The sequence below is a fragment of the Rhinolophus ferrumequinum genome, chromosome 20 (genome assembly GCF_004115265.2).
Source record: "Rhinolophus ferrumequinum isolate MPI-CBG mRhiFer1 chromosome 20, mRhiFer1_v1.p, whole genome shotgun sequence".
NCBI classification, from domain to species: Eukaryota; Metazoa; Chordata; class Mammalia; order Chiroptera; family Rhinolophidae; genus Rhinolophus; species Rhinolophus ferrumequinum.
This window is the reverse complement of record NC_046303.1, coordinates 934,704-954,216: the sequence shown is the minus strand read 5'-3', so window position 1 is coordinate 954,216 and position 19,513 is coordinate 934,704. Positions and strand designations below refer to the sequence as shown.

General features: G+C 58.9%; 1 protein-coding gene across 3 annotated transcripts in view; it reads left to right on the top strand.

Annotated features, from left to right (window-relative positions):
* TNS3 (tensin 3) overlaps nucleotides 1–19,513 on the top strand; it is a 170,596-nt gene that overhangs the window by 98,226 nt on the left and 52,857 nt on the right. For all 3 annotated transcript variants that reach the window (XM_033088708.1, XM_033088707.1, XM_033088706.1), the window contains 3 exons: nucleotides 8,011–8,140; nucleotides 8,446–8,511; nucleotides 8,933–9,037. In XM_033088708.1, the coding sequence (XP_032944599.1) occupies nucleotides 8,011–8,140; nucleotides 8,446–8,511; nucleotides 8,933–9,037 (301 nt within the window). The remainder of the gene's footprint in view (nucleotides 1–8,010; nucleotides 8,141–8,445; nucleotides 8,512–8,932; nucleotides 9,038–19,513) is intronic.

Here is a 19,513-nt window from a genome sequence, read left to right as displayed (position 1 = left end):
CAGACGCCCCTGCACCCGCTTTGCTACGGCAGGAAGCCGAACGGGAGATCGTTTGGCTCCTCCCAGAAAATTTCATTTCTAGCTGACACTTCGCCAGGCTGCTTAGTGTTGAGCAAGATGTCCAGAAGCATGAGCCGCAGACGGAGGCGGTCGGGGTGTGCCTGCCGGAGCCCTCAGACTGGGGCCGGGGGGCTGAATGTCTCGGGCCGGCAGGACCTTTGACAGCACTGGGCAGCTCATGGTGTCCTGGCTGGGCCATAGGCCTTGAGTCTCTGTGTCGCATGGCCAGCCAAAGGGTCATCAAGGGAGAGGAGACCCCCCAGTCGGGAGAACAGGCAGGCGTGGGGCTTTCAGAGTGGGGCTCAGCCCTTCCCCTCAGCAGCCCCAGCTGCTCAGCCCGGGACCTCCCATCCTTGGGCAAAGCAGTGTTTTCTCCTGCTTCCCTGCCGACCCTCCTTACCCCTCATCCCTGCACAGCCCAGACCGCGGCATTTCAGCCGTGTCCGTGGCATGGCCATCACTCCCTCTGCTGGAGCTTCCTGTGCCCCAGCTGCCGGCTTGCAGCCCCTGCTCTCCTAGTCGTCCCCAAGCCTCGCCACCCGGGGGCCGTCCTGAGCTGCTGTGCCCTGGGCTCTTGGTCCCTTGCCTCTGCTCGCTTCTGCCACCAGCCCTCGGGCCCCAGGCTCACAGCTTGGTGTCCCCAGCCCACTCATCCATCGTGCTTGTTTCTAGACCCCACCGCACTCCCCAGACTCCAAATGTGAGCTTCGTCTTCATTATCTCATGAATTCTGCCTCTGAACCCTATGGCAGCACGCGGTTCCTTCCCTCCTCCCAGGGCTGCTGCTATGTGTTCCCAGCCGTGCTCCACGCCGTGTGACACAGGCTCCCATCCACTCGGCCTGTGTCCTCCCCCCCCGGGAAGGGAGGAAGTCCAAGCTCCCTTATGTCACATACGACCCCCTCCTGCCCTCCCCTCAGTCATTTACCCTGGGGACACTGTTATCTGTCATATTCTGAACATGGCCCGAAGTCACCAGGGGTGTTGGTGCTGCCATGACTGGCCACTCCCCCCCATGCCATGTCGGTGATGCATCATCTCCAGCTGCCTGCCAGCCTGCAGCAGATGTCCAGCCCTGCGGCAGGGCATGTACTGGTAGCCTCTGCAGAGCGGTCACCTGCTTGTCAGCACCTTGCCACGAGCTGTTGAGGCAGGCACTATACCCAGTGTGTCAGCATCGTCCCCAACTTACACTTCAGGCCCTGTGGCTGAGGTGACAGTCCCTGGGCAGGGCCACACACCAGCGCTGGCCGAGCAGGGTCTCCACTGGCAGCGGCCCGTGAGCCTGCTGCTGGGTGAGTGGTGACAGCCCAGTGGGGGAGCTGAGGGCCATGCGGCGGCCATGTGTACTCCAGGCCTGTCACATCGCAGGGATAGCGAAGGTGTGTGAAGACTGCTGAAGCTGAGGGAACCTTCCGGCATTCAGGCCTCTGTAGCTGGGGGGAAATTTGGGGTGAGCATTTCGTGTCATGGAGGCCCTGTCTAAGTTTTGGTTCCCATTGGAAATGCCAGCAAATAGGACGCCCAGACCCTTCCGTGGGAGCTGTCACTGTGATCAAACAGCTCTCCTGCCCGCGTGCATTGCCAACAGTGGTCTTAGGGCTGTGTCGCCTCCAGGTATGTACTTCCTGTGTTGACAACGCATTTTTGTGCTCTCCACTGACTTCCTGCAATGTTATCAGATGGGAGGAGGGGGCATGAGTTACAGCTGAGAAGTGGAATTTTTCCATCACAGAAAAGAGTTACTAAGAGGTTTAGTTCACTTACTCGTCTCTAAGAATCCTAAAAATAGTGCAACCTCTTGTCTTACTTTCCCATGGCTGTTGTAGCACAAAGTACCACAGGTTGGGCCTTACCCAGCAGACATTCATCTCTCCCGGTGCTGGAAGCGGGTCATCCGAGATGGGGGTGTCGCAGGCTGGTCCCTCCCGAGGCCTCTCTGGGGCGTGCAGATGGCATCTGCTCCCCGTGTCCCCACGTGGTCGTCCCTCTGTGCACGTCTGTGTCCTCATGTCCTTCTGACAAGGACACCAGTCAGGTTGGATTAGGGCTGCCCATAGGATCTCATGTCCCCTTCCTCACCTTTTTAAAGACCCCACCTCTAAGTACAGTCACTTCCTGAGATAGTAGGGTTAGCCCCCCTACATAGGAATTTTTGGGGACACAGTTCAGCCTATAACCCCTGTGTTCATCAAATGAAGCCCATCTAGCAAGATTAGTGAAATCAGGTACCACTGGTCACCCGGCACCAATGGCCATGATTTGTCTCCAGCATTCATTCATTCATTCATTCATTCATTCATTCCCTCATTCATTCATCCATCCACACAGCGGCTGCTGCCCCAGGCAGGGCAGTGGCCGTGAAGGTAAGTCACACACAGACCCAGCTCCCAGGGATTCTGATCCAGGTGGTTGTGTGAGTAGAGCAGGTGGGAGACTGTGGGGTACAGGGGCGTAGTATCTGCACGCACTCAGGAGGGAGCTGCAGGTGCACAGGCTGGGGAGACAGGCCTGTCCCAGTGGGTCCACAGAGCCCAGGCACTGCCAGGGACCACAGGCCCAGGTGACACTGATGCCGGTCGTGACCGATGGGGTCCACACGGTGTTGCAGCTCGAAGTCCCAGGGCTGTGGCTCCTGAACATGACTTCAGGGGACAACATGGCAGGACAAAGGCCAGCGTGTTCCTCGATGTTGGCACAGCGTCCCTGGACAAGGCGGGCCGTGCCCTCCCCCACTGCGCTGCTCGGCCTGCGTTTGCTGGCTCAGAGGCAGGACACGTGCCCAGTCCCTCGTCTCCAGCCTGCCCCCCCCCCCCGACCTGCAGGACACACGTGCACGGCCATGCTGGCCTGGCCCTATGTTTTGGGGGGCGCTGCTCTGTGTATCTCTGCAAACCACTGGGCGTTTCTCAAGTTGAGAAAGTGCACGTGGGGCGTGAGGTTCGGGGCCTTTTCTGTGTGAAGGTTCACATATTCAGCATTTCATTCCTCCTGAGAGTCTGGCAACAGTCGTGATTCGGAAGGGACCCTGAGTGCAGAGGACGCTTATAGCTTCGCTCCCGACAACTGCCATCTCACGGCCTCTCTGCCCAGCCATCTCTGTGCTCGGGGAGGTAGAAGGTCACTGCCAGGCTGCCGTTCATCCTTGGTCACCCTCCTGTGAGACGGCATCTTGTCCTCCTTGATTTTTCCTCTGTGTGGTTTTGGTGTCAGTCTTGCGTGCAGATAAATTTGCCTGTTTCCTCATGAGGGATTCTGTGGTTCCAGTTTAGGTCTGACAATGAAGTTCATGAACTTGTTGCAACTATGTTGCTAACCTTTTTGGATATCAGATAGATTATTTATTATGAATTTGTACCAACTGGACAAACAGTTAACCAAGTATATTATTTGGAAGTGCTGAAAAGGCTGCATGAAAAAGTTAGACAACCTGAACTTTTCGCCAACAATTCATGGCTCTTGACTCAGGACAAAGCACCAGCTCACATGACACTGTCTGTGAGGGTTTTTAGCCAGCAAACAAATAACTGTATTGGAACACCCTCCCTACTCACCTGATCTGGCCCCTAATGACTTGTTTCTTTACCCAAAGATAAAGGAAATACTGAAAGGAAGACATTTTGATGACATTCAGGACATCAAGTGTAATACAATGACAGATCTGATGGCCATTCCAGAAAAAGAGTTCCAAAATGGCTTTGAAGGGTGGACTAGGCGCTGGTGTCAGTGCAGAGCTTCCCAAGGGGAGGACTTCAAAGGTGACTGTAGTGATACTCAGCAATGAAGCATGTAGCACTTTTTGTAGGGTGAGTTCGAGAACTTACTTGTCCGACCTCATACAGGGAGTCAGGCTGTCTACTTGACGGGGTTGGGAAAACTACTTGGGAGAGTGGACTGCTATTGTCACTGCTTTGACTTGCGAGCTGGTGGTGGCACTGTTACTGGTGAGGCAAAGGTGACAGTGGCCACTGTCTGAATGGCCCTCCCCACGCGCCCCCACTACACAGGGGCCCGCCCGGCTCTGGGCGTGCTCAGGCTGGAGGTCAGAGTCCCGAGTCCCACCCAGGAAGGTGCTGGTGAATGCCGGCGTTATCGTTATGTAACCCAGCCAGGAATGCATGTGGGCGGGAGCCTGGCGGGGGGCCAGGGCCCCGCGGACACGCCCGTCCACGTGCCTGGTCTTGCTGCCTCTGTTCTGCAGACCCTGTGGCCGCTGCCATTTGTGTTTGTGGTTCAGGGCTCAGCCCTGACTTCTGAGCAGAGGGGCTGCATCCTCAAGGAGCCTTTGCAGAGAGAGCCCTGTAGTCAGTTCTTGCCCGGTATTTGTGCAAGGTCAGGGGAGGCAGCGGGCTCACGGTGCCGTCCTCGCTCTGCTGTACTGGGACCTTCTTGGGTCCCCCCACCGTCGCCCTGGTATTTGGTGCCCTTCTGTGTACACGTCTGAACCCCTTACTGTCCCGTGAGGCTCCCCAGCACCACTGGGTCTCTGTCCTGTGGCCTCAGCACAGGGCACTTCATGTGTTGTCATGGACCGCCAGTGGCAGGTGAGTCTTCAGTGGGTTTAGAAATGAATTTCAGTACCGACACCCTCTGGAGCCATTTCCAGCTCTGGTGACATCATGGCTACTGCTGGCTTGGGTGAGGCGGCACCCTGACGCCGGGGCTGGCCAGCTCTCTAGACTTTCAAGTGTGTATGTGTGTGTGGCGGGGGCAGGGGTGGGGGAAGCGCTGTCTCTGAAGAGGGCCGTGTAGACAGCCACTGGGCCACTAGCAACGTCGGGGGAAATGGGTGACTCCCTTTTCCAGTTGGGTGTGTGTAGAGGGTCCTGCATTTCTTGTGAACTATGTTCCACACACAGAAGCTTAGAGGATTTAGGGGAAGGTCGGTCTGAATAGGAGCTTCCTTGCACAAGGCTGAGGGGGGAGCAGGAACTGGGGACCCTCGAGGCCGACCTTGACCTTGACCTGGGCTGGTGCTCTGGAACTGGCCCTGAACCTTGACCCCTTCATCCAGGTGCTTTTCTCTCTTGGTGGAGATTTGAAGCAAGCAGACCCCACAGGGCCTGGGAGCACGAGGGCTGTTAGTTTACCAGCTGCCTGACACCAAAGCAGTTCGTCCTCGGAGTCAGGATTCATCACCAAGGACAGCGCCTGGCGCGTGTGCGTGTGTGTGATGTTCACTCTGGGGAAACTGAGGCTCGGGTGTTGCTGGGTCACAGTCACGGACAGCTCCGAGTCCGATCTGGGGGACCCCCGGTTTTGTGCGGCTGTTGGAAGGCGAGGCAGGGCCAGGCTGTGCCAGATGCTGCATCAGACAAGCAGCGGGCGTCGCGGTTGCATCAGCCACGCAGCGTGACTCACCACGCACGGCCGTCTTTCAGGAGGCTCGGAGCTGGTCCGAATGCAGCAGAAAGCGTGTGCTCACACTCAGGGTTACTGTCTGTACTCTGCCGACCTAATCCTTGTGACACGTCATGAGGCCGGTGTTGTCACATCCACGGCACGGTCAGGACAGCTGCGTCCCGGTGAGGGTCTTCCCTGACACCTGAACGTTCCCCGAGAGTTGTGACATGGCCCACGCACCCGGTGCCCTTGGGTGGGCTGTGGCGACAGCCTTTGACGGATGACGTCACCCGATGCAGCTGTCGCTGTGTCCTACTTCGTTTCAGTACTGCAAAGTGGAGGCTGCAAGTCTTCGAATTGTTTCAAATGCAGATGTTCCAAAACCTGAGTAAATACCGCCCACACCTACGGATGAGGGGAGTTCCTCTGACCGCCCTGAAATGTGATCCTTACTTTAACCCGAAAGGGGCACCTGGCTCTTCTTCCTCCCGAGTGTCAGGAGCAGGACCCGGCTCTCTTGTCACCACGATGACACCTGTGAGCGTGATGAGCACGGCTGCTCGGGCGTCTGAACTCCTGATGGCAGGGCTCTTGCTGGTGGGTGGGTGTCGCCTTCTGTCCTGGCCGTGAGCGGGACCCTATGCGATGGAGGCACCTGTGGTTTCCTTGCCTGCAGGATACAGCAGTGGTCACTCCTGATGTTGTCAGGAGACTGGAGGGGTGGTGGCCGCCTGGCCAGTGGGGACAGAAGTTGAGCTGAAACGGCAAGAGGATGTGTGGGCAGGACTTCTGGTCCCCACCAGCACAGCTTGTCAGAGCCCCAGGGAGCCCCCAGGAGACGGTGCCTGGACTCTCTGAGCCGTTGTCCTGTGAAAAGCTGGGCGTCTTCAGACTTGCTCTCAGCTGGGGGACGGCCACCCCCTTCTCCTGTCTCCACACTGCCTTGGGTGTGTTGACCTCTGTGTCTGCCATGCTTGGTGCACAGGGGTCCCTGTTGTGAGTCAGGCTGTGTGTGCAGCTCTGCTGAGCCCTGGCGGGGCAGAGAAGGGAGCCAGTGAGCACGGGAGGTGGGGCAGGCCTTGGGGCTCCACGTGGGGGGCTGGCAGCAGGAAAAACCCAGAGCAGGAGCAGGGCTCCCCAGAGACGGGTGTGCTGGGGCCGTCTGTGCCCCAGAGCCCCACCAAGGCCCCTGTTGTCGGCTGTCCATCACGAGGGCCACTCTGGGGCCACCTCCCCCTCAGGATGTCAGCTTCTGGAGCTTTGTTGTGTTTTTGCAGTTTGTTTTTGTCAGTACTGTAAAGCTTTGAGGGATGGTATGAGTCTGGGCCTCCCTTTTCTCCACGTCCAAGGCGCCTGTCTGGGGAGGAGCGGACAGGGAGGCTGGGTGCCTTCGTCCCATGGAGATGGGGGCAGGTGGGGACTGCTCTGCGGAGTGTCCTCTGCAGTGTGGGGTGGGGTCTGGCTGCAGGAGGCGTGGGCAGTGCCATGTGAGGGGCACGTAGCATGTTCCAGAAGGTTCCAGAGGACGGCTGGCCCTTTGGTCGGTCCTGCTGTGGCGTCAGACCCCACACACAGGTGGGAGGCAAGCCGAAGGGAGTTGTCACGCTCTCCAGAATTCTTGTTCGCTGGTTGTAGACGCCCCAGATGGGGGCTGGCCAGGGCCTGGGTCTGGTGGGGACCACTCAGCACGAGTTTCTCAGCACAAAACACCCCCAGATGGCGTACTCACATTTGTGAGACTGTCCTGGCCGATGGCTCAGAGGTAAACAACCTCGGTCGCCTCCCGGGCTGTACTGCTCCTTTTGGGTGACAGCTGCGGTTGGTGACACGGAGCCTTGCTGCTCTGGACAGTGCAGTGTGGGTACTTGTCACACCGTTTGTGAAGCAGAGTATTCCAAACATGTCTTTCTCCAGGAAAAGCCTCTTTCAGGAACACAGCTGTCCCTTGGGGCCCCCTCCCTCCCCACTGGGCATGTGAACGAGGGGGCGTACCCACCTCCCCTTCACTCCATTCATCTGAGAGCCGAGTTCTGCCTCTTCTGGCCCAAGACCCTGGGGATCCTGGGGACCCTCGGGCCCTGGGGAGGAGCCTGAGTGCACATCACGTCTCTAGTGACCTGCGGGGTGTGTGGACAGCCGGCCAGGCCTTTGTCTGTCTCCCCCACCCCGTCTCTCTCTCTCGATCCTACTGCACACGTAAGCACTTAGCATATTCCAGGTGGTAAGGACCATCCTGCTGCTTTGGTGAAAACAGAAAGGTGTCGAGTTGAAACATGGGGAGTTTAGATGAAAAAAAAACTTACTCACGATCGTTAGAATTTCATAAAAAGAGGCCGTGGAATCTCATTTCCGATGTTTCCCGAAGGAGGAGAGCATGTTGGTGGGTCTGAGGGCGGGTGTGGCCGTCTGAGAACTGAGGACTGTGGCATTTTGGGCCCTGGTCCCGCAGGGCAGCGCAGGCGTCCTGTGGAAGGGCCAGGCAGCAGGGACGTCGTGCCGCCCGTCACCAGGGCCAGGTCCTGCTGGGGGACTCGCTGGTGCACACCCCACGTGTCACCCCTGAGGAGCGGACTGTCCCCTGCAGCTGTCTTGTGTTTCTTGGCACAGGTGAAGTGCTACCACAAGAAGTACCGCTCGGCCACCCGTGACGTCATTTTCCGCCTGCAGTTTCACACGGGGGCCGTCCAGGGCTACGGGCTTGTATTTGGAAAGGAGGATTTGGACAGTGCCAGCAAAGGTGAGGCCTCCCGGGCAGCCCGCTGGTGCAGAGGGGGTGGGCCGCCTGGTGGTTTCTCTCTTTATTCTCCTTGCTTCCTCCCACTAATTAGCCGGTTGACAAAATTATGACCAATCTCAGGAATGGCTGACAGTTGATCCAGCAAAGAAAATTCTGGAGAAACCAGGACACCCCTGGCATTCCTGTGCCATCAGTGAGCCGTGGTGGCTTTGGGACGGGTGCTCTCCTGCTTGGAGTGTGACAATCCGTTCCCGCTTTGTTGGCTCCTGGTCGCCACGTTTGTTGAAGGACAATTTCTGTTTCAGATGACCGTTTTCCTGCGAATGGGAAGATTGAGTTAGTGTTCTCGGCCACCCCCGAGAGGATGCAAGGTGGGTCGAGAGAGGGCAGCGTGCTGTTGTGGTTGGGTGACTGGCGAGTCTGGGGCCCTGAACAGTGTCCAGCCGCAGCCCAGGCTCGGACATTTTCACAGCATGAGCCAGGCCGGGCCCACACCTGTGTCTCCGCGCGTCCGCCCTGAGCCAGTCCTGAGTGGGAGAGGGTGTGGGTGACCCTGAGGTGCAGGAGCTGCACCCAGGCACAGGGTCCGGGCTCGCCCTCCTTCCCCATGCAGTTCTGACTGCTGCTTGCTGTGCCCGAGGCAGTGCGTGCCAGGCCGGTTAACGCCAGGCCTTGGGTGCAGGGCTGCACCAGGCACCGGCCCCCAGACTCTGGTGGCCTCACCTCCGGGCACGTGCCCGAGGGGCTGGCTCGGCCGCACTGATGCCTGAGTCCCTTCCCTCCCTCTCACAGGGTGTGAACATTTGTGCAACGACCCCAGCGTGAGTGTGGACTTCAATACGGCGGACCCGCTGATCCGCTGGGACTCCTACGAGAACCTCAGTGCGGACGGTGAAGGTACGTCTGCTTGTCTTGTCAGCTCCACGTTTAGGTCAGACAGTCCCCGGAGGCTGCACGTCCTGCTATGTCTTGGAGGTGCGGCACCCACACCCTGTGGGTTTGGGGGTGCTCGGGAGACCCGGCCTGGGAATTGGGCTTTAACAGCTATGACGAGTGTTGGCCGGGCGATGAGGTAACCCCCCAGGGCTTCCGTGCCCTATGCTGCACAGTACGTGCTGCCGGGATCGTCCGCTTGCTTCTGTCCCTTCCAGCTGTGCGGGGTGCCAGACGTCTGCTCGGGGCCGAGTCCCGGGCAGCAGGCTTTGGGCTTCATTTCTGTCTGCTTGTCACTCTGCTGTCCTGCTTTTATGGCTGCATCATAACCTCTGTTTCTGAGTCCCTCTCACGCAAACGTATTTTCACAGAATATGTAATTGGGGTCACTGTAGCGTCATGAAGGAGGGACGGAGGGAAGGGTGGTGTCTGCTGGGTTTACTGGAAGAAGCCCCTGGAGGCTTAGTCAGGGTGGGTTGGAGACTTTTCCTAGGTGTGTGAGAATGCAGGCGTTTCATGGTTTTCAGCCACTGGCTGAGAAGCAGACCTGATTTGGGAGAGGCAGTCCAAATAGGTTCTGTCCACTGAGTTGTGTCCAGATATAAAGTAGCCAGAAGCCAGTGTTGTGGAGACAGCGGCACCGCGTCCATCTCCGTGAGTCGTGAGCTTACAGGGCTGCAAGGGGACGTCCTCGATGCACACTGGGGTCATCGATTGTGCCCTCCAGGTGGCATATCGCTCCTTGTCCCTCCTGGGCTTCTGGCAGCAGTTTTGAGCGTGCAGACGGTCCTGCTGGGTAGAGATGACGCCCTCCTCTGGGCGCCCTGGGTATGGTTTCTCCGTATTGTGTGTCACACAGCGGGGCCAGCCCTGTGTTGTCTCCTGGCCCGACCTTCCCGTGTAAGCCCACGTAACCCCCGTGTAAGTTCCTGCCTGCATCTCGAATGCCTGGTTCGTCCACCACACTGTTCCATCAGAGGGTCCCCCAAAGGCTTGCGATCCTGTGCAGAGCTCGTGTGGGGTCCTGCATTCTCACCTCCACAGACTCTCGATGGGAGACTTCTTCCCGAATCCCCACCTCCCAGCCCTCATCGTCGTGAGGCCCACCTGCCAGGCCCTTTCACGACGCCCTTCACTTTTGCCCAGAGCCAGTGGTCTCTGACTTGAGTCCCTGGATGAGGACACAGCTGGGCCCCCAGTCCCTAGGAGGCCACCCAGCAGGGAGGCGGGCAGAAAGCAGGCGGGTCCCAGCCACCTTGCCTGGCTGGAGCTCCATGGGGCGTGAGGGGCGGCAGCCTCAGGCACCGGGTTCCCGGGGACGGCAGGACAGGATGTGAGACGTCACAGCAGTCTCCACTCCCCTCCAGCTCTGCCTGTCCCCACCCCACCCGTAAATGAAACCCAGCTGCCTTGAGCCCGTCTGTCCCTGGACGTCCCTGCAGCGCCCTCAGCAGGCCCTTGGCCCCTTTCATGGCCCGCTAGTAGGGACCCTGGCCTTGTGAACGGAGCTCAGGTCAAGCCTGTGGGGTCAGGTGGTCTCATCCGTGGAAACCGTGTTCTGTCTATCCGGGGAAAGGCGGGGCCGCGGCCGTCCCTGCACCTGTGAAGCCTGGAGGCGCGCCTTTGCCAGGTTGGGCCCAGGCCTGTGGTCACGTCACCAGCATGGGACCGAGTTCTGACTGATAAATGGAGCCAGAAGCCTGGGAGAGAAGGGTTGATGTACACGCTTGACCCCCGACCCCCACGCACCCTCACCCCCGCTCGTCCGGCCTGATGAGAGTCTGGGGCTTTCCAGGTCCCAAGGATGTGGCTTTATCACGCCCACCCTCCCTTGGAAGGGGCTGCAGAGCGCAGAAGACCCAGGGCCCCTCGGGGGGGGGGAAGGTGCCTCAAGTCAAGGGGAGAGGGAGGTGGGAGGCTCGTGCAGGAAACGCTCTGCTGTGCATCCTGATGGCCACTCAGCACACGCGCCCAGGAGGGGAGCGTGGACGTGCTTTCGGGCTGCTGTTCTGCAGAATGTGGACACAGGAGCTGCTCTGTGGATGGCGCCCTGCAGGGCTGAGTGAGCAGAGGCAGGCCTGGCGCTGGCTGGCTCGTCTCCCCGCCTCCAGAGTGCAGGTCTCACGAAGCCCGGCTGCGGCAGACCCCACCCTCGTGTTTACACTGCACTGGCCTCTTTGCCAGAATCAAAGTCCCGTGCTCTGCCAACAAGGCCTCCACCTCTGCTCGCCGGAGGGGCCGGGCCCTGTGGGAGGTGGCCCAGCCCAGGACGCTGCTGTCGGGCAGACGGCTTTCTGCCCAAGGAGCCCGTCCCACAGCTGCGCACTGGCGATCTGCTGGGCCGTGTGGGAGGAAGGTAAGTGGCAGCTTAAGCGCGGGTGTGTGCCTGTGTGGCTTCTGCAAAGCCACAGGACCTGCAACAGAGCGGGCCTCGGAGAGCCGCTCAGCAGACAGAAGCCGGAGGGCAGGAGGTGGTGCTGGGGGCGTTGAGAGTTGTGTAACACGCAGAACAGCGTTTCCACCTGGCAAGGAGAGTGCCATGCGGCCGGGCCTCAGGGCAGTGTCCACAGCTCAGGGCGATGTCACTGCTTCTTCTCTGGGGCTCAGGTGTGTTACAGCTAGGTGTATCCGAAAGGGACCTTGGCGGCCTAGTCAGAGGCTGCCAGGACATGAGCCGTGGACGGGACAGGCGGGGTGGGGTGTCGGATGGCAGCAGTCCTGGCCACAGTCACATTTGTGTGGGCCGTCGAGGCCGTCGCCAGGTCCAGGACACGCCGGCCACAGCGCCACTCTGAAGCCTGTGGTTTTATCGCAGCATTCCGGGGCCACGCCCAGGGGGCCGCCAGGAACGGCTGGAACCTCCCGACGTTGGGTCCCTTCCCGGGCAGGGAGGCGTTGGCTTCTGGTTGGAATGCCTCACTCCTCCTCTCGCAATTTTTTTTCCTAATGTGTGTTTCTGTAAGAATTTGCAGCCTGCCTCCTTGTTTCTAGAAAACATTTGTAGGGAGCTCAACTTGGCTCCAAAGCAAGTGATTTTCAGCAGCCCCCATGGCAGGCGTGGTGTCCCAGTGTCACTGCCAGGTCTTCTCCTGCTTCGGACGCCTTGCAGTACAGGGGGCAGCTCTGAGTTTGGGGGCTTGGCAGGCGAGTGCTCTCGGGGAGCTGGCGCAGGGAGACAAGCTGCCTGCTAGCACGGAGGCACTTCTGGAACTCCGCCCGCGGACTTGATCTCGTCCAGAGGTGCACGCCCTCCGGGACTTAGTGTTTGTCACCGTCTATTGCTTGTCCTTTAAAAAAAACGGAACAGGGCGCATTTCTTGCAGCCCTGTAGTGTCACAGTCAGCCAGTGTCTGCTTTTGTCGGTTAAGGTAATGGTCTCAAACGCCCAGCACACGCCCTTGATTTTGAGGTGGGAGGTACCTCAGTACAAACGGTACAGACGCGGGGCCTATCGAATCAGCACAGAGGGGGTCGTACTGCGGGAAAGTAAAAGCAAACATCTTACAGTAGCAGGTTCTAGCCGCTACAGTCATAAACGTGTGTGGAAAAGGACACTGCTTGTGGGACATGGGCTTAGGCCGTCGGAGCCATGCCACATGAAGACTTATTGAAATTTGGATAATTTAAAAAAAAAAAATCATCCTTCAACATAATTCCCCAAGAACAAGGTCAGTTGAGCTGAGTTGTGTGTACTCGTTAATCACACACAAGGGGACATCTTGTTCCCCAGGCTCTGGGTCCCCAAGTCGACACTAATCCCAGGGCAACCCTGGCCAGGTGACTTCTCTGCAAATAGGGAAAGCATAGCACAGAGAAGTCGAGTAACTCACCCAAGGTCACACAGCTGTGGGCGAGCCATGATTTCAGCCCTGATGGATTATGCCAGAACATGTAGAAGGGGAGTGAAGTCACGCAGGTAAGTCACTGCAGTAGAAAAGTCAAACAGGCTTTGTGCCGCAAGGGACCAAGACAGCCATCCCAAAGAGAAGAGAGTTGTCACTTGTCATGGAGCCTGGGAAGGCGAAGGAAGGTCCTGGAGTGGGGGGAGGGGCAGGCAGGGAGGGGACAGAGCCGTGCAGGGCGGGCTCCTTCCAGTGGGAGCCATTTCTGCGCTGATTGCATGAGCACATGTCAGTGGGGGTGTAACGTACACAAGGGAAACCCAGCTCGTTTACTGCGCAGTCCTAGCGTTTGATCCTCTGCCCTGACACCCGGCTTTCTTCTCGTGAGCCGTCACTCCTCTGCCCCTTGGCAGCCTGCCCGGCTCCTGACCCCTCCCCAGTGCCAGGCAGGGGGTCGGGGCCTGTGCCCTGCGTGGGACACAGGCAGATAATCAGTTTGTCCGTCCTTCTCCACACTTCTGGGAGGGCAGTGGTTGTAGGAACCCTCTGTGTCCGTGGGGACTTGGGACTGGTACTGCCCACTGCCCCCACTCATGGGCACAGGTCGAGGTGGAGGATTGATTTAGCTGGGTGGCCCAGTGAGTCGTCCGGAGGGAGAGCTGGAGAGCGTGCATGTGGGGCTGTGTCGGGACGCAGCAGCGACCGTCGGTGTCCAGAGAAGTGGCCCGTCCCGTGGGGGGTCAGGCCAGGTGAGAGCCTTCCTGCATGGGGCCCGTGACGTCGGGGGTGTGGAGACATGCACGGAGCAGTCACGGAGTCCTCTAAGTACAAGGATAGAAACGCACTGCTGGCGTCTGCTTCAGCCCAGGACAGATGGAAAAGTGTCCCCATCCATCCAGCAGCCACCAAACGCAGGATTCTGCCTCGGGCAAGGGACCACTTCAGGAGTTAGGGGGAAAACAGAAAATGCGTCAGTAGTTTCAATGACATGATTGTGTGTGTGAGTGTGAGTGAGTGTGCACGCAAGTGTGTATCAGTGTGTGTGTGTGTGTGTGTGTATCAGTGTGTGTGTGTGTGTGTGTGTGAGTTGCAGAGAAAACATTCAGGCAAATTCCTTTCTCAAGTTAAACTGCTAATTTCACAGAGGAGTGGGTTGGGTTTGGAATTCCACCCTTTTAAAGGGACAGGAAGGGGTGGGTGTGGTGGGAGGCAGGAGCTGGGTCCCAGGTGACGTATTCCGTCAGCGTTCACACCCTAAATAGCAGCACAAGCTCTCAGCTGGTTTTCTCACCTGTGAAGCGGGCTTTCCGATTCCTGCTGCACAGCGTGGCTGTGGGAATCCCTGGGTGTCAGTGTCCTGGCACATGGCAGTGCTAGAGCAGCCTGGGTCTGGAACGTCAACCTGATGGCAGGACAGGCGTCTCAGGCACCCTCTCTCCTGAGAGCAGCGGCCCCTGGACCCACCTCTTCTCTCATCCGGCTCCCTCTCTGCCTCTGAGCCGTCTGTGCAATGCCAGGGAAATGCACCCGCCTCCCCTTCACCTTTTCTGCTGTCCCTGTCCCCAGGCTGGGCCGTCCCTGGCAGGTGCTGAGTAAGCCCGGGGGACTGTTTTCCTCCTAGAAGACTTGCAAGGAGGGCACTGTGCCTCTTTCAAAATGAAAAGTTGCTTTTTAAACAAACTTGTCACAAAAGTAGAATGTAGGATTTACAGGGTCAGTACATAGAAGAAAGAAAGAGTCCGGGGAGCTTGATACACCCCGGGCTTGTCCGTTCTTTGTTTTGGATCGTTTTGTTGTTGTTGGAAGCAGGCCCAGGGGACAGCTGAAGGTACAAGAGTCAATTCTACACGTTTCCTGTGGCCCAGTGGTTGGCCCTTGGAAGGAGCAGCCAAGCACACACTGTGTGCTCACACCTGAGAGCACAAGTGACGTTGGTTAATTGTGTTCAGCTATGATGGGAAGCAGTGTTTTCATTTTTTTTCTTTTCGGCCTTCCCCTTTTCTTAGATCGCTTCGGAAATTTTCTGAGTGCCTCTTGCCCTCCTTGTGAGAAAGGCCCTTTCGGAAGTCGGGTGGGCAGGCAGAGGGTGGTCATGGCGAGGATGGGGCCGTCACTGGTCACTGCCTGTTCAGGAGGCAAGAACGTGCACTGTGTAGTCCTCCTCGCTCCTCTCCAGAGGCTGCTCCTCGCTGGTGTGCACTCGGGGAGCGATCAGAGCCCCGTGCCTGGGTGTGATTGTTGACTAGGCGCTGGCCGCGGGGCAGCCATTACCAGACAGGCTAGGACCCTCTGCTAGTGATCTCGGTTCTGGTCAGTGGGTGGGGGCAGCGGGCCGGCAAAGGGGACGCAGAGGGAATGCCAGAGGGAGGCTCGTGGGCTGGGGTGCAAAGGCTCCCGGGAAGGTCACTGCCTGCCTGCGGACCAGGGTCTTTGCACAAGGAAGGTCCATTCAAACTACCCCAGTCTTCCTTTGAGCTGGAAGCACCAGCTAAAATGTGTTTTTAAATATATAATAGACGCCAGGGCAGATAAAGCCATGACTCCACCTTTGAGAACTCTTGTCCCTGCCCCACACCCACCCCGCAGGGGAGGGGAGCGGAGCTTGGCGGCCCTCAGCCTCCTCCACCCACCAGCCTCACTCTCCCTGCCCCTGGGGCCCCAGCCACGGCCACCCAGCGACCGCAGACCTGGGAAGGGGGTGCTACGTCAGGTCTATGCAATGACTGGGTCTCAGCTTTCACAACGCGGACCGTGTCCTAGGGCCACACTGCCACCCGTTAGGTCCAGGAGTCCCTAAGGGTCACCAAAGCTTGGGGGCCGTGCACAGCCAGTGGGCTTGTGTTTTCTGTTCCCTAGAGAGTCTGGCAGCCAGCGGCCCCCAGTTGTTTCCAAGCGGGAATTCCCGCCCATTCTCAGGAATTTCTTTTTTCACTTTCCCGTTCCCGAATCCCGACATATAAACTGTTCCCTGTTCTCCACGATGAATTGTTTCCACAAAGTGACAGCCGATACTACCAACCGACTGGGTTCAAGAAGCCGATTTTCCCAATTTCCTAACCAACTTTTCTCAGGATTCGGGAACGGGAATGCGAAAAGAATTCCCGAGAACGGGTGGGAATTCCACCTGGAAACCGTAGCCCCCAACCCCGGGCAGGCAGCGGCCCCCAGCCCCCTCAGGTTCCATCCTAGCAGTGGTCCCCTCATGGCCGCCATCCAGTCCTCACACGGGGTCCTAGCAAACAAAACTCCCACCCAGGTGCGTTAGGTCGCCCTTTTCTTCCTGCTGTACTTCAGAGGCAGGAAGAGCTCTTACAGGTGAGATGGGCTGCCCCTGGCTGCCCCTACTGGGTGCACGTGAGCGAGGGGCGTCTCCCTCGCAGGTGGCGGCAGGATAGAGGAGACAGGCCCACTGCGTGCCAGGCCTCTGCCTTGCTCCTCCCCCTCCCCCAAGTTCCAGGGTCCCCGTGTGTCTGGATAGCATGTACAGACGTCCCCTGGGCCTCTGTCCTCTCTGCCAGCCCCATGGGCCCTTGGGCTCACCTTCAGGTTTACAGCGTTTGTTTCTGTGACATTTTGGACGCTTAGACCTGGTGACTTCCGGCACATCTCCGGTTTTGTCCTTTGGCATTGGAGGCCCAGCCTGGCTGTGGAAGGGCAGGCCGGGGGATGGGCCCCGCTGCCTGCCGGGGTGTGGGGACCCCGGGGCTGCAGGTGGCTGAGGGTTGCCGGCACTTCTGCTTTCAGACCCTTGCCTTTTGTGTTTGTTTTTGGTTGATTGTTTTTTTGTCTGCTTAAGGCTGTTCACCACCTTTCCAGAACAGCTCCCCAGGTTTTGTTGTGTGACAGCAAACTAGAACACTGAGTGTCTCAGCTATGGAGTGTCACTCGATGCCAGGGGCTGCTCCCTAGTGCGGGGGGGAACACAGGCAGCAAACACCCTTGCCCTCCCAGAGCCTGTCTTCATGGGGGGACGTTGGGTAAGCCTGTGGGGTCTGAATGGAGGTGCCAAGGAACGGAGGCTCAGGGACGCCCACGCCGAGGACATGGAGACGTAGCCAAGACAGTGCTGGAGACGGCCGTGCAAAGGCCCGGGGGCAGGCGTGTGTCTGCTGTGGGGGGCGCCCCGGGCGGCCGGGAGAAGTGAGGGACGCGGGGCCTGGGGGCCTCGTCCACTGTGGGGATGGCTTTCAGGAGTGATTGTGGAGACTCTTCTCAGGAGCCTGGGAACGGGGCACTGTGTGTGCATTCTTACTCTTAGAGCTTCTCAGAAAGATAGGGATCATGAGTCCCTTTTATAAATGAAGAATTGGGCTTTGGACAGTGTCGTGCTGCAACACAGAGTAAATGGCTAATGGGGACCCCTCTTCAGGTCACAGGGGAACAAAGCCTCTTTGTCCAACTGAAGGATCAGCCCGAGTCCTTCCTGTGGCCAAGAACGCAGGGACAGCAGTGGGTCCCGAGGCTGTGGGAAGACGTGCGGCCGCAGCGTGAGGCCCAGGCTGTGCCGGCCTGTCTCCGGTCACGGGCCTGGTTCTCGTCCTCTTCTGAGGACGTAACATTTGCTGATGCACAGTCTGTGTGCTGGAAGGAGCCAGGAGAGTGTCCGCGGGGCCAGGCCGGGGCTCCTGTGCTCAGTGCTTGCGCCCCGCCAGCTCTGTGCTGACTGCTGTGTTCAGTGTGCCTGCTGTCATTTGCGATTTCTGCTGCTTAGACAGTGGTGACACCGGGCTGCCCCTAACTCCAGGAGGGGGCTGCCCTGCTCTTCACATCCACATGGGTCACCGAGGACGGTCCCAACGTGGGGCCTGAGAGAGAGCCCAGCTCACAATGGCGACAGCCCCTGCGCCAGCATCCCAGTTTAAATGAGAAGAATCGTGTACAGTTCATTCTTGGCTTCCCTTCTTGTTTCAGATGTTTGTGTCAGTCCATTTTGATTCTGATTTAGGGAGAAGGATATGGGAGTCATGGATACGCAGTCTGCATGTAGAATTCTGGGGCTCCCCGCCGCCCCAGCTGTCCGGCCCTGTGGCCTGGCACTGGTCCGCCCCCTCCCTTATATGGGGCCTGTGATTCTTTCAGAGCAAGAGCATTGCTCAAAGCCACTGGGCCGCCTTCTCACGCCCTGGGGAGCGGATGGCAGGGCGCTAACCTACCACGTCTTGGGGTGCTTGGGTTTTCCTGGAGACAGAGGGACTCCAGCAGAAGGCAGACTGAACGGTGTCTCCTCGGGCTAAGAAGACACTCCTCTGTGTGCTGTGTCAGACCCCACATAGAACCTCCCTCACCCTCATCGCACAGCTGGCAATCCAAGGTCAGGGGGACACCCAGCTCGTGGCGCCTGTCTGAGGCCCCAGGCCCTGCCCCGTTCTGCAGGGGCCCACAGTGTCTTAGCATGGGACCCAGTGACTCACAGACCGGTGGCATTTCGCACTTTCACACTGTCGAGACAACATTTGCATGGGCCTTGTAGTGCAGGGCTGCCTTTCTGGGCGTCCTGGCCTTAGCTTGTGGTGCTCCAGGGAAGGTCTTTCTACTGGTGCCCGTTCAGAGAGCAGTGACCGTGCCACCTGGCTCCGGGGCAGGGCCACTGGCACAGGCCTTGGGGTGTGTCCCATGCTCTGAGCAGGTGGGGGGCTGGCAGCAGGCACACAGTTCAGGGCTTCCCAGGAGCTGCCTGGCCTCGGGCAGGTCACTGACTGTCCTAAAGCCGCAGGCCTTTACCTGTAAAGAGGGACAAGCCGAGGCCCGGGTAGGCCGTCCTGCAGGAGGCAGAGAAAACGTGCTAAGTGCCTGCCCTTAACAGGTGCTCAGTAAATACCAGCTGTCACTGAATCCATCACCCTCAGTTTCTCCCGGCTGAGTACAGCACCTGCCCCTTACTTTGCAGCCGGTCACCAAACGGTCTGTCCCCTGTCGTGATGTATCTGTGTGTCCTCTCTCCCCCAGCCCTGTGCCAGGCTCTGCTCCGATGAGGGTGGATGAGGACCCAGGCTGGCCGGTACCCTGGTGTTGCCACCCCCCCGTTGCCTCTCCCCCTGCTCCCTCAGGCACATTTGAAATAAGAACTTGGGCAGAGCACCCAGCGTGCTCCACACACCTCTGTCCTGACGTGTTGCCCAGCGTTTCCACAAAAGCCAGAAGCCACTGACCGTGGCCGTGTACCCAGCATGCCAGGTTCCCCCGGCGCGGCCCAGGCCGTTTCCACTGGGACGTGGTGGCTCCCAAGGTCCAAAGAGTGTGGACCAGGACTCAGCAGTGTCATGGCTGCCTGCAGTGTCGCCAGGGAGGGTGGAGTGGCAGGAGGTGCTGGCGGCCAGCGGCCTGCCCTGCTGGGTGTTTCTCCCAGCGCTCTGGGACCACGTGTTTGCGTGTACCCGTCAGCAGCCTGAGCGACGTGGAGGCCGCGGCCGGCCTGTAATTAACAGCAGCAGCAGAGGGCTCGCTCCTCCTGCCCACGTCGAGGCCCTGTTACGTTCGCGTGGCCGTCCCAGTGTGTGGAGACCAGTACACGGGTCCGGCAGTGTTCTGAGGCCCCCACACGTTTGTGGGCTGCTTCGTGGCCCAGACACTGTGCTGACGGGAGGCCTGAGGCCAGTTC